General features: G+C 43.1%; 1 protein-coding gene across 5 annotated transcripts in view; it reads right to left on the minus strand.

The window, feature by feature from the left end:
* Positions 1 to 14,846, minus strand: part of LOC109854514 (basement membrane-specific heparan sulfate proteoglycan core protein-like) — a 161,076-nt gene that overhangs the window by 89,696 nt on the left and 56,534 nt on the right. For all 5 annotated transcript variants that reach the window (XM_020427671.1, XM_020427670.1, XM_020427674.1 and 2 more), the window contains one exon: positions 8,343 to 8,500. In XM_020427671.1, coding sequence (XP_020283260.1) covers positions 8,343 to 8,500 — 158 coding nt within the window. The remainder of the gene's footprint in view (positions 1 to 8,342; positions 8,501 to 14,846) is intronic.

Raw genomic sequence — 14,846 nt, forward strand, 5'->3', positions numbered from 1 at the left:
TGGAAAACTTTCCCGCAAAATTCTCGTATTTTTTTTTTTTTTTTTTTTTTTTTTTTTTTTTTTTTTGTTTTGTTTTACGTGTTTCTCTTTTGACAGGAAAATTGTCTCTCCTTTCCCTTACAATCGCTGTTGCATTAAACAAGAGGAATAATATGTTAATAGTTTTGTTTGTTTGTTACATCAACGATTGTTTCAATCTTTTGTTCTTTTTTTTACATAACCGCAACGTCAATATTACTGTGTCCTCTGTCGCTAAAATGATACGGTTTCCGTTTCGACTGACGTCTATAGATATTGGAAATCGGTGGGATATTAGCGGGTGTGGTACGGGCGAGTAACGGACAGGATCCTTCGTCCACTGAGCAAACTCTAGGACAGAGAGGTTCGTAATCGAAAGACGTTTCTGGCGGAAATCCTAACGGGACGCTGTCCTTCACAAACACTCCTATTAGAAGAGCGAGTTTTGTATCGGCGTTGACGATGTGGGTTGTTTTTTTTTTTTTTTTTTTTTTTTTCGGTAAATTTCCGCGATCGTCTCGGAGTGTTCTGGCTCTGCGGAAAAGACGTCAATCAGTCCGGCTCGCAAACATACAATAAAGTAATTGAAGTCAGTTTCGAGCAACCGCTTTCTAGGTTGCGCGCGTCGTAAAATTATTTTTTTTTCTATCTAACACAGCTTACAGCGTTTCACGCGGCAATAACTTTGAGAGTAGATTTTTTATATTCTGTACATCTCCTCCTCGTCCTTAAACATCCGCGCCGATAAAACTTTCCGGTGCGTTAAGCTGTACGCGGCTTTTACACAACGTAAGTTGTGACAAAGAAACTGCAAGTCAGCGCTCGCTCAAGGATGCAAAGTGATAAAGGCTTTCACTCACACCCCTTTTCCCATGTATAAGATATTATCGTTTCACGGCTGCTTTGTCACAATCACATGCCATTATCAGTCGATAAGAAAAACGATAATCTCGCCCGCTCTTCCCTCCCCACCTCCACCCACCCTCTTCGTTTGCATATTTCCCCGAAGAAGAGTGCGTTGAGATGTTCGCTAATCAGTTGCAAAATGAGAATTGCAACGAATTAGATGTCGGAGAGAATGTCTCTCTGGCATATTCGTCGAATTCTCAGTAGATTACCGGAGGCGTAATAACTTTAAGAAGATTTTTTTCTATGAAAGAGAGATAATGGTCCTTGAACGAACATTCGAAGGGTCAAAAATATTCTTTATCGGAGAATTAAATGGAAGAAAATTCCGGAGAGAGCTGGCGGCGAACAAACCGCCAAAAAATTGTTGAAACGTTTGAGATGTGAATTTATCCAGAAAATTGTAATCAGGTTGTAAGCTCGCGTTGTTACAATTTACGGACATTGAACTGTGTGTGTGAAAAATAATTACAAGTTAAAAGTAACACGAGCAAAATGAAAAATTCATTTTTATCGCCGTGTTCTCGGTAGATAAGAAGGTTGGCAATTGTAAGTTTGAAGATAGAAAAAGAGGGTTTTCACAAATAATTAAATTCTTTCTTCTTGAGAGAAAAAGTTAAATAAGAAACAACTTAATCGCCCCGCAATTTCTCTCACAGCAGTGCGATTGGGTGTAAAAAACTAGCTATCGAAAATAACCGAGCAATCATCGCGAAATAAGTCGCATATAGCTCGAGAGAGAGAAAGAAATATATCCTCGTCTCGTCTCTCCTTTCGGTCCCAATTAACCGCGGGCTCGCCCACGGCGGTGTACATTTCGCGTCGGTCGCGTCCTGAGAGCCGTCGGCGCCCTTCATTAAAGTGCAATTCATTCCGCTGAATATGCATCGCGGCTGATTCCGTGACATTTTCGAGGAGAGAAAGAGAGATATCGCTCCAGGGGAATCGCCGCGTCGGGCCGCGGAACCGATTTCTTTGCGAATCTTCTTGGATCACTCGCGCCATTATCCCAATTGATGTCCCGCAATATCTCTCCCGGGGCCATTTGGAAGATTTTGTCTCGTCTGCGTGGGTTGCACACACACACACACACACACGCGCGCGCGCGCACACAAATAGAGCGGAAACGAGACGTTCGCAGACACGTGTAGCCTCCTCTTCTGGAAACCACCCTCTCTCGCCCATTGGCTTCGCTTCGTTCTGTCCCCTTTACTCCGCCGCTCAGGTACATCGACGTACTCTCTTGTCGCCCGCTACTATAGCCGTGTCTCCGTGTGCGCGTATCAAGCGTGGTGCCCAATAAATCCACGGTTTAATTAAACTAAGTTTAAACGGAACTCTCCCTCCCCCCCACCTATCCCCTTTACCGGCGCCGTCGCGCGAAGCAGTTATATGTATTACGTTCCTGATCCGCCGCTAAATCAATTATCGGAGTTACCGGCGCGATGTGAAAGGGTGTCGCCTGGAATACCTTCGAGCGGCCTCGCATATTGTGAGCAGCGCGCTTTTATTTTCGAACAACTCGAAATCGTCCGCGACGAATTGGAAAGAGAGAGGGAGGGAGAGAAGAGCGGTTATAGGAATAATGGTGGATTATGCTGTACGAGTGGCCGCGCCGCTTTTCGAACAAAACGCGATATAAGTGGTTCCGCGTTTAATAGAACAATGAAAAGGATTATTAATTGCTACAACGCGCTCTCTCTCTCTCTCTCTTTCTCTCAATGAATATTGTATTGTATTTGGCAGTTCGAAATTCGCGCCCCAATGTAAACCATCGTATATATATTTTGCGTTATATTATAAAATAACAAAAAAGGTTTCCGCCATTTCGTGTACTACAGCTATCGTTAACAAAAGAAGAAGGGATTGCCAAAATCATTAAGTTTGACTAGTTCAAACTAGTGACATTTGTTTACACGATAAAGAAATATCGTCGATTTCTTTTTTTTTTTTTTTTTTTTTTTTTTTGCGCATCTGCAATACGCAGCCTGAATGCGTGCGTGCGTGCGTGTGCGCGCGCGTGTATAAATGCGAAAACTAAAGTTTATAAAATCTCGCGATCATTGCGTTTTATTGAGCGATAAACAATGAATCGGCAAAGAGCACTCTGTGAAAATAGGGCAAACAGTTTATTCTATTGAATTTTACGCCAGCATGACTCGCTTTTGCTTTATTGATTTCGAGAAGCGGTAGCGTAAAACGTGCAAATTGTTAAATGGAAAAAACGGATCGGTTCACGAGATGCGCGCCTACGCCGATTTATCATTTAATACCACGGCTAAGTGGATGAAGCGTTAGCTTACGGGCAGTCGTATTTTTGACGATTAAAATGAATTCGCGCACAGATCCTCCAATATCGTTTCAAAGAAGGATATTATGCGTTTTCAAATTGCTTGTACGATTCTTTTTTTTTTTTTTTTTTTTTTAAATCCGCGCAAAAAGCGGATCAGCGACGTCATTCGTGTCTCTACGCGCAATTATGTCGGAAAATGCAAAACCGATACGCGCAATCAGATGCCAAACCCTTGTAGCGCGCGTATCGGGGAATTCCTTCGACGGATACACACACACACGTACATGCATCGGTGCTTTGGCGGTGCGCGGATACACGATTAAGCCTAAGCCATTCGAAGTATTTCAGATGGTACATGCGATGGGTAGGACTGCGATTAAACGGATCACTTCCGATCCATTTTACAATCAAGCCGGCGAACGGTTCCGCCTACGAAGCTTCGCTTAAGCGAGAGAAACACGACGTGTATTTCTCCGTCGACTTTTCTTCCCGGACGGAAGTTGTTAATTAAACAAGAGAGAGAGAGAGAGAGACGCTCTCTAACGTCGATTTCGGATCGCATCGGATTGGTTACGATTGCAATATTGTTAGAAACATTTAAGCATGTTTATACAGTAGTGGAAGTACGTAAATAAAAACAACTATGAAAAAAACTAATTATTTTGATTGAAGTATATTACGTAGAGTTTTTTTCACGAGACTCGGTGGGTAAACATAAAAAGGATCGGTTTGATGTAATACGCGCGTGTCCTGCCAAAGTCAAACCGAACCTTGGAGTCTCGTCCAAGTCAAGTTCGCGGGTTATTTAATTTGATATTTGCCCTCCGGCACTTATCCTTTGATCTTCGCCCAGCTGTCCGCACTCGCCAATCTACCGTCAGTCGTGTATGCGCATACCTATTCCGGGACGTTTGTGCCGGTTACGTGTGCGCTGCGCGCGACATACATATCATAGACGTAGTGGCGGGCGGTCTGACCCGATACTCTCTCTACAACCACTTGGCCGAGTATGCTTGATCGGTTCATTTGCCAGCACTGAGGACGCGGCAGTCTCGGAGAGGGAAGGGAGAGAGAGTAACCGTTCTAGCAATCTCTCTATCCCGCACTTGCTTCTTCTTGCTGTTCCCAAGCCCTTCCGTCTGCCAATTAAAGGCAGCCCTTGCGCAACCAAGACGATCGTTAGATGCATGTATACTGCACGTATATAACGTGTACATACCAAGTGTGTCATGTTTCTCGCGCAATATCACATTTGTTTTTTTGTTTGAAAATATCTTTGGAAAGGGAGAGACGCGACGTTAAATTGCAATAAAATGTTTAAATTTACAAAAAAAGTTCTATTGAAACACCAGAATACAATATTAACGGAGATGAACGCGTGTAGTCTAGTTTTACACGTCCGTCAATTTGACGATTATTTGAAAAAAAAAACGTTTCGGTCGTTATTATTTTTAATTTCTTTAGTATTTAAATAATTAATTACCAAAACAAAGCTTTCAGCGCTACAAAAAATGTTTTACAATATTTCACACTTGTGTTATTTTTTTTCTTGTTTAAATAAAAAAAAAAAAACTACATTTCTTGCAAATATCAATTATGTACATTTTCGCAATCCGTCATTTTGACGGGCTCGGTTGTTCCACCACCGAGTGTGAAAAAATTTTTCAGCAAAATTGTTTTTTACGAGGGAGAGAGAGAGAAAGAGAGAGACGGTCGAATTAGCTTACCGTGTATGTTCGAACGTGCTGCGCGAACAACCGCGCAATGTGCCGTTCACTCCCGGGAATTTCAGGAGCAAGAGCAAAGACAAGTGGTTTAACGACCGTCTTGTTACGACGACGGTCGAGGGTGCCCAATGACGCGTTAAAGTAAGAGGGCGATTGCCCCGTTTCAAAATAATAAAACTCCCTGATAACGATGTCATGTGCCGTCTTGCCGAGATTGCAGCTGTTGCGTGTATCCAAGGCGACGTCGCGCAATTTGATCGCGTCGGTTACGCGCGGCTCGTTGGAGATAAGCATCGATAAACCCCGATTCGAGCTACTTTCCTCGTGCATGTCAATTACAGCTTCGTTAAACGTTTTCCCTCAATTATCTCGAAACTTTACGCGCGCGCGCGCGCGCGCGCACACACGCACACACACACATACGCCGCGATAAAACAGATTAATCGACGACACACGCGCGCGCGTTTCGGATACTTACATCGATCTCCGCACTAATTAGCATTAACTTACATCAACAACAAACAAACGAAGACCATTTTGTTACGATCCGGAAATCGCGGTTGATTGAACGGCGCGCGTTTAACAATTCTCCGTCTGCTGCGTGCGGCAGCAGAAACTGTCACGGATGATTGCGCGCGATCAAAATTGAACGAATGATATTAATAATGTATGTGACGCGCCATCGCCCCGGCACACAATGCCGGGATGCGGTCGCGTTACACACCCTGCGATGCAATAATACGCGAATATGTACGCGGCGCAAAATAAACATTAAACCTCAATTGTACGCAACGCAACTTTAATGAATTTAATGCGCATATTGATATAGGCGCTAACAATACGCACGCTAACCCGGATAAACACCCATAATTATGCGAACATTTACGTATAAATCGAATCCGCTTGGCGCGAGGCAAAGGACGGAGGGTAGGGGCAAATAATATCCCGGAAACAAACCCAATGCGGTCTGACACAAGTCAGATAATGTAATTGACGTACGGATCAACGGAGAAATGAATTACGCCCGTGTGCGCGCGCGCGCGCGCTTAAAAAAATAACTCTACGGATTAATTAATTTTGCGCGCTCGGAAATTGTGCGCGCGCTCGGTTCGTGTAAAATTTATGTTATGCGATTTAAGAGAGAGAGATTTAAGAGAGAGAGAGAGAGAGAGAGAGAGAGAGAGAGAGAGAGAAAGGAAGAGAGCGCGCGGAAGAACAACAAATTGTCGCAACCAAACGGGGGCGAACATGCCATTTACACACAAAGACAATTATTCCATCAGGACACTTCATTATCGCTCGTGCCGCGCAAAGTGTTAATGAACCCAGAGACGTGCATTTCCTTTCTTGAGGCAGGGCAACAACGTCGAGACAATGCAAACGAATGCACAAACAGCCTCGTCTCTCGACGCCCGGGAATACGTCCGGGAAACAAACAATAACCGATTCCAAGACGCTCGTTTGTATTTGCAAACAGGAGGAAGAAACATTTCTTGCTAACGTAAACCACCTGAAAATTACGCGTTTCTACGCGCGGAAAATGTGTATCTTGAAAATATTTTTACGTTAGGCTCGTGCCCCTGATGTAAAACTACGAAAATTGTTTTACGAATTTGATTTACTTTAAAACCTGAACTCACAGCGTGTGTGTGTGTAAACTCAAGAGTAGGTTTATCGACGTTATGATGGTTTTACAGACCGCTCTCTTTCTCTCTCTCTCTCTCTTTCTGCTAATGTCCAGAAATCTGAAGAACTCGTTTATGCTTCGTTAAAACATTTGCTATTAATGTCATCGCAATAAGCATAATCTTGAACAAACAACTAAGTTAAATGATGGTATTCCGCTCTCTGCGCGAGTGTTCCAAACTCGAATTTCCTCGCGAAGCGAGGATTGAACATTCGACTTTCCGTGTAGCTCCGGTGCTCCAGTGGGTCGTTAAAGTTTAACGATCCGTTAATGCTTGTCGATGATAATGCTCAAAACAATTCGATGAAGTTTAACGATGTCGTAGATATTTTTTTTCGCGCTCCCGATTGCGCAAAGCTCTGAAGATTAGAATCTTATTGGTCGCCAAAGCGGTTAGTATATCGCAAAAGTCTCAAACGCAAAAGCGTACGAAATCAGCAAAAATGTGCGCGCGTTATTAAAAGTGATTAAGCAATCTTGCGCTGATTAAAGTTGAACGCAACGATTGTAACGACTGAACATTTCGCGCTTACGCGCGTGTCATAACGACGGGAATTTGCATTCAATCGGGAACTTCTCTCTCTCTCTCTCTCGCTGTGTGCAATTTCTTTCCTAGCTTATAATAAACGCGGCAAGAATGTCCGAGCGCGTTTTTATCGCGCCGCTTATATCCTCCGCCTCGTGAAAATAACGTCGCCGTTGCGCCGCCATGAGTTCCCGTATAACTGTTTGCAGTTTTACAGGTGAGCGTGTTATTGTCTCAAGACGCTGTGTTATTGTTTGCTCGCCGAGACTTTGAGAGTTCCGCCGTTCCGTTTGCATCCTAACGATAAAAACGTCCCTTCTTCGCGAAAGAATTTCCACGCTACCGACGCGGGCAAAGTTCCTTTTCTTTTTCACGCAATTGCGATATTAATTTCTGGAGCGGAAAATTAAAAAAAAAAAAAAAAAAAAACATTTTTTATCGCTTTCCGTAGTATCATCGAGCGAAAATTTTCAACGTTTCGAGATATTTTCGCGCAATATCGTCGGCGAAAAATTTATACCGTCTCGAGAAAAGAATTATGTTGTGTTTCCCGACGAGGGAACTTTTTACACGTATTTTCTTAATCGATTTTTCCGCGCGTAGCGTGCAGTTCTACAGTTTACCCTAGTCTAGAATCTTGAAGTCTGTGTACTGTAATCTGGGATCTCTCTCTCTCTCTCTCTCTCTCTCTCACACACAGTGTTTTCTGTTGTTTCGGAGCAACGCAGCGCACGACAACAACTTAACGCGGGCGGTAGCCTTGTTGCAGAAATTGCCGCTTTCTATATAGTTTTTCAAACCGGCAATTTTGCCGCATTAATCAACGTGATTAGTTTCTGAGACTGACTTCGCCAACGATACGGAGTGACGTAGCGAGGTGCGAAGTAACGCGGAATAAAGTACACAACGCCGTGTAACAGTACAAATTGTTTATAAATTTTAATTAAAACAAGACGTACACTACATGCTGCCACGCGATTTTTTTCCGCTCTTGTAAGGTTAAATAAATATTTTTACGTTAAAATCGCGGTATTACTTAATTTTGCGTCCCTAATGAAACAAATAGCTACTGTGAAAAATCGAAAGAAATTGCGTTTTAACCGAAGCGAGGATTCTTTTGGATCTTCAATGAGAATTAATGTTCGGAGACGCGTCGCACAAATGTACGTGAAAATATTTACTCACCACGCGGTCACCCGGATGTTTGACGTAACAATTCAGCTCCGCTGTCTGACCGACGATGGCAGTGACGTTCCGTGGCGCGATATCGTCGAATTGAGGCTTGTCCCTGGATTTCAAGGGCTTGTTGCTTCCTGTTACCACGCTGGCGATACTGGAACCACCTGAAAAGACATAAAAACACTTTTAGTAACGTAATAATCGAGTATTATTAGGTCTACCGGAAAGTTCTGTCCGTTTTTGGAATAAAACAAAATACAAATTTTTCCTACCGTCAATAAACTTTATTAAATAATATAATTGCCATTATTATTAATGATTTCTTGCCAGCGTGAGGGCAATTTGTATATCTCATTTTTGAAAAATTAAGAAAAATTTGTATTTTGTTTTATTCCAAAAACGGACAGAACTTTCCGGTAGACCTAATATATAAGCGCGACGTGTTTGCAAGTGAAATAAATTCGACTAACTAAGAAATATCTGCGAATCTCACACCGTAAAGAGTAAAATTTACACGCGCTTAAACATCGCGCCGAGCTCTTCCATCTGAAGAGATCATCGAAACGAGTGATGAAAACGCTCTGTAAACCGATGAGATTAACAAAGCTCGGGAGCAAAATCTTATCTGACAAAACATCGAGTGTTCTATAGACTCCGCGCGTTAAAGTCGAAGTTAGATGAATATGGAAACTCAGTGTGCCGTACATACAAACGAGATTAAACGCGAAACCCGCTTTACAGCATCAGAAGCTGCAGTCTGAGTGGACTGAAAGTTGCCAGGTTGCGCATACCGTAGGGTAATTGTAATAAGCACTTGATTAAGCCCGAACTTCCCGAGAATTATAAAGCGTTACGCCATCACTCACAAGGCGCTTGTGTACAATCGCGTCTAAGCATTCTCGCGAACCGCGACTGTGCCGTTTGCACTAAGAAACACCCTGTCTCTTCTTTGTGATTGCGCACCGGTGCGAATAATTTGCGAATTTGCCACTGACGAGCTCTTTGCGCCCCTTTCATTTGTACTTTGTATTCGCAGTGACAATGTCAAAAAACTTGTAATATATAAACGTTTTGGCAATAATTGAGGTTTGTGGTTGAGGTCAGTGACCCCGCCAGGGTCGCGCGGCCGGGGTCAGTGACCTTTTACTGTAATATGTATATAATACATATAATACAATATAAGGTATAATATTATAAATATATAAAAAATTTTATATATATATATCAAGAGAATCGATTGTGATTATTTACACACGCTTTTTCTGGTAGGAAATTGCGCTCATTGACTTATACTTTAAAAGAAAGCTTTTCCCTCCTTCGAATGCGATGCAGCAGTCGTTGATTAACTGCGTATTAACATCCTCTAAACGTTTAATTTGCGCTTTTGCATGAACAGCATATGCGTAATGATGTTTAATACATTTCTATCTATGTTAATCGTAATATCCGATTTATACAGGATGTTAATTAATATCTCACAGTTGACTGCTCTCCCCGTGCTATTGTGTAAACGTTGACTCTTGCACAATGTAAATTTATCTGTCAATAGTAATTCAACGTAACGTCAATCTTAGCTTATATTATATTAGTTTGCACGCGCGAAACAGAGGCAATTGATTTTCCTTTCAGAATACCAAATATTGTAGATAAATGTCGTCCTGAAATAACAAAAGCAATAGTTAAAAGTTGATAATTAGCAAACAAGCAACCGATCAAAATTTGTTACTCCCCCGTTGTGTCGTTCAAATATATTTATCAGAAAACAAAAAACGTATATTCCAAATTAATGTAACTCCGATCGTGCGATAGTTATCATTCTCTCGCTCTCCCGCGACGCGCTCTCCCCTAACGCGGATTTTTTGTTCAATTTATATGAATCGCTCGACTTGCCATTTTAAACCGAGGTTTCGACGATCGCGAAGAGAAAAATCGTCATTATCATAATCCCATAGGAGTAGCTGAATGCGATGGAAAAGAAAGAGATCGGGTTGAAGAGACGTGGAGGGGAGAGGAGTGGGGAAGAAAGGGGGGTGGCATCGGGAAAGCCCAATGGTACGGGCCGCGAACACACGGGCAAGAAAAGGGCGAGATAGAACGCGCCCGATAAAATTTCCCATTGTATGCCGGGTAAAATGGGACTTCGGCGCGGATAGAAATTGAAATTGTTACGAGGTACATGTGGAAATTGCGGAAATCGCATGACGATGCTCTGGGCATAACGAAGGTGTGACGGGGATCAAAAGGTCGGGAGGGTAGTAAAGCGGTTGACGAGCGGCGAAATTAATTCTCACCGAGCGACTTCGCGCGGTGAAATTAATTTGTTACAGCGACCGGGTGTGTGTAACAGAATTTTTTACTTACTTTTGTAAAAAAAAAAAAAAAAAAAAATACAGAGACGAACGAATGAGAAAGTTCATAAAGTGCGATGAGGAGGAATTTCGAAATTTCATTTCACACTCAATTCCCGCGCCGTTGAAACGAAAGAGTTCAAATTTCCATAGTAACGAAAAAAGACTCGCAAATCGATTATCTTTCATTTTCTTTCAAAGAACAGTTCTACTCTTTTTTTTTTTTTTTTTATTTCCCGTTCCCGAGTAGCTAAATTTGAAACTTAACCGTAATACAGCAAACTTACATACATCTTGAAATTTTACGTATCGCGCGTATATATACACACACACAGAGAGAGAGGGAAAACATCTCATTTCCGTGCCTCTACCTAGGTCAGAACTTTTACATTCCTAGGCACAAGAAGTTGTTCCGCCATTGAATAAAGCATTCTCTCCCGGCAACTTTCGATGAACACCGGAGAAATGAAAGCTATCGGACTACCTAGCTGCTGCTCGATATACGCAAAGGCGTATCCCCTCTTGCGGTACGAATTCAATAAGGTTCTGCATTCCCCGCACTCCACGGCCAACAATAACTTCTTGTTATAGCCGTGGCGCGCGGGTGGTTTAAGCGAACACACAGCAGCGGTCACGAGAACAATACAAGTATTGCCCATTCGCCGGATGATTTTCCAAAACTTCGTACCTTCTAGTCGCGGCACGTAATCCGAGTTGTTTGATCTGTTGGTTTAAACTCGCGGCGCGCGCGCGCGCGCGGAAAAACATCTGAAACATTTTTCCGATTTCCCGATTTAAGTTTAGGGACTACGCGAGCAATGTTTGTCTTTTTGTTTCTTCGATCTCTCGTACTTTATCTTCGTACACTCTTCTATTGCAAAATTAATAAGTTACATTACATTCACTTGATATGCTTTAAAGACATTTAAATATTTTTAAAAAAATATTTAATGTACTTCAATATATATCTACTTTAAAATACAAATGTGATGTGTGCGGGTAATGTTTCTTGAAAACACAAAGAAAATTACGAACCTTTGCAAGACCTTTCCTTGTCAAGAGCACCGTGTGTCGCGTGTGTGTTAGCTTTCAAGCGCGGGACGTGTCGTCGCAAAGAGACTTTTTGCAAACAATGTGTTTTTCTCCGCTCTTTAAAAATTATCTATACGCAGAAAACGAAAATTCTTTCTTTCACGTTAATGTGAACTAATGGCCGCCGCGCGACACGAAAAGCGAATGCGCGCGGGAGGTGATGCTGTTAATGTCAAAGCGCCAACGTTGCACCGGCTCCGGCTCGTATTTCAGCGCGTAGCTAAGCTGCTGCGTCGCGAATCTTTGCCCGGCGGCGAAACAATATTTATTTGCCGTTACGATGGCGAAAAGCGGGAGCAAATGCCTGTACAAAGTGTCCCGAACCCGTTACGATACCTTCTCTGCCATAGTTTTCCGAACAGTTCCCCCATTCCGAGTCGCACTTGGCTCGGAAACTGCGCTCAGGCGATATTTCGAAATGGATCGTATCGTCGATTTCGGCATTCGAGTGCATTGCCGAAGGGTCCGTTCTTTCCTCAGCCATTTTATTTCGTTGCTCGCTCCGTCGCAACTCGTCGCGGTATACGCTCGATCGGCTCGCAGCAATATGAGCGCGCATTCTCTCCCCCCTTCCCTTTTTACCTGCCATCAGATCTGGATTCCGAAAAATCGACGACTCGCGAACGACGACGTCGATGTGCGACGGCACAATTGCGCGAGCTAAGTCCAAATAACGATTTGGTTCTATCATTCTTTCCATCTTGTGTAATCATCGTGACAAAAAGAAATAAAGTGTCTTACGAGAACGTCATTGCCTCGTTAGTAACAAACACGAGAGGATGATATTAAACAGCGTGATAAAAAACGGAATGAGAATTCTCCAACTCTTTATCCGTATCCTCTCTCGAGCGGATATTCAGACCCTGACTGAATTTCTCTCGTTTTCCTTTCCTCGCGGGATGTCGTAAAAGATTAAGACATCACCTTGAGAGGAAACGCGGCGCGTCTAGATCGAATTTGCAGACGCGAGCGTTAAGTCTCCACTCGCGATGGAAACGCGCGCCCGATAACGCGGTAACGATATGGCGCGGCAACCGATTACGATCCCGTGTGACTGTATGCCTCCTTTGGGATGGGACACGAGCGTATTCTATTAACACAACGGGGGTTTACACGCAGAGAGAGAGAGAGAGAGAGAGAGAGGCGGCGCGCATCCCCTCGTAAATAGAACTGAGCAAACAGATTCTCTCCGGCGGCGCGGGCAACGACAACGACAACGACGACGACGACTACGACGACGACGACGAAGCCACAGCCATCATCGGGCGCTTTGCCGGTTCGGCAATTTCATCAGCCGCCCGCTCGCATAACTGAAAACCGTGAAAAATGAGAACGCAGGGAAAGAGGAGAGAGCCGAGAGAGCACAAAGACCTTCCGGCATTTTCCGGAAAAATGTTCGCGCGCGCGCACGCTGTGATACGCGCCGCAGCAATTTATCACTCTCAGAAACGCCGCGACATTAATAAGCGTTTCGGGTCAGACAATGAGCGGCGGAGTAATTCTGACGAGCGCGTAGCGCTATTCGTCTCGGAAGGATTTGTCGCCACTGGGCACAGAGAGAGAGAGAGAGAGAGAGAGAGAGAGAGAGAGAGAGAGAAGAGCTCTCGGTAAAATGAGATATTAACATTGCATATAAGCCCTTGAATTTCTAGCTTAAAACGCTCGGAGCACTTTACCTCCATTTTTTTTATTATTTTCTAACGTCGATATTATTCGATTCGACATAATGGACTCATTCGCTTCGAGAGTGTGTGTGTGTGTGTGTGTGCGCGCGCGCGCATGGAATATCACTCGTAGCGATTTCTAAACAACATAACATAGGATCGTATTACCGTCCAAAAAATAATATCAATAACGCGCGGCGTGTGTATCGAATATCCTGACATTATTTTGTAACTAGGACAAGAGAGTCACGACGAGAGTATTATTACATTTATTGTTTCGGGGAAACCCTTTATTACTCTCTCTCCTGCAAAGTATTAATATGCTCTTGTGTCTGGGAAATATTCGCAATAATATGTTGCAAACAAATATTCTGATATTAAAAATCTGGAATATCTTTTTTCCTCACCGAGTGGCGAATAATACGGAGTGCAAACTAGTTAGTTGCATTCAAATATAAAATATGAAAAAAAAACCAACAACACACAATGTTACTTGATAGAATTATCGATAGAATTACCGATAACGTTTGCGCATGTTGTCGATCAATATTTGAAGTTGCAATGTACATAATATTCTTGCTTTTTTTTTTATTTTTTTTTTTAATTTTTTTAATACCGGTGTTTGGTGAAAATGAGAGATTACGAGATAAATAATATCTTCATTGTTATTACGGAGCTGTATGCTCTTTCATAAATCAAAACACGTGCCAGAACCGCGCGCGCGCGCCTCCGGTTTCGCCTAAGATAATTTAAATGCAAGTGAAGACGAGCCGTCAAGATAAATAATACCCGCGTGTGTCGGAAAGATAATGCGCGCAAACACACACACACACACACGTAATATAATATATGTATATGTACATATATATATACCTGCATCTAGGCCTGAGATGTTTTGCCTATCTGTACGGTCGAGCGGAAAGAGCACAATGGCGAAAGCATCGCGCATACGGGAATCAGCGAACAGCGCCCGCGGGAAGTTCACAGACTATACTACTCGTTTATATATATATACTCTTCGGTGAAGAAAAGAACTCGCAGAGGTCGCGCGGAGAAAAATTGCCAAGTTGCATCAGATAATGGCACCGGTGGCGGTATTGCGATACACTGCCGTTTCGCGTGCGAACACAAGGCGCGTTTCTCGACCAATCGACTCGAGTTGCAATCATTAGATTCGATTCCGGTTTCGCTCTTTCCCTCCTTCCCGTCCGTCCGTCCGGAGAAAAGCGTCTCTCCCGGAAATAAAAGACAAATAAAAAATGTAACATCGTTGTATCATAAAACCCGTGTATGTGTGTCATCGACGTATAAACCCCGATTCGGTTTCTGAAACAATGATTCGCGCTCTTTCCCATTTACCCGCTCGCATCCCACCGCGATTTCCGATGTGCGCGCGCGCGCGCGAA

Source organism: Pseudomyrmex gracilis, unplaced genomic scaffold (assembly GCF_002006095.1).
Source record: "Pseudomyrmex gracilis isolate BER0280 unplaced genomic scaffold, ASM200609v1 scaffold_69, whole genome shotgun sequence".
Classification (NCBI taxonomy): domain Eukaryota; kingdom Metazoa; phylum Arthropoda; class Insecta; order Hymenoptera; family Formicidae; genus Pseudomyrmex; species Pseudomyrmex gracilis.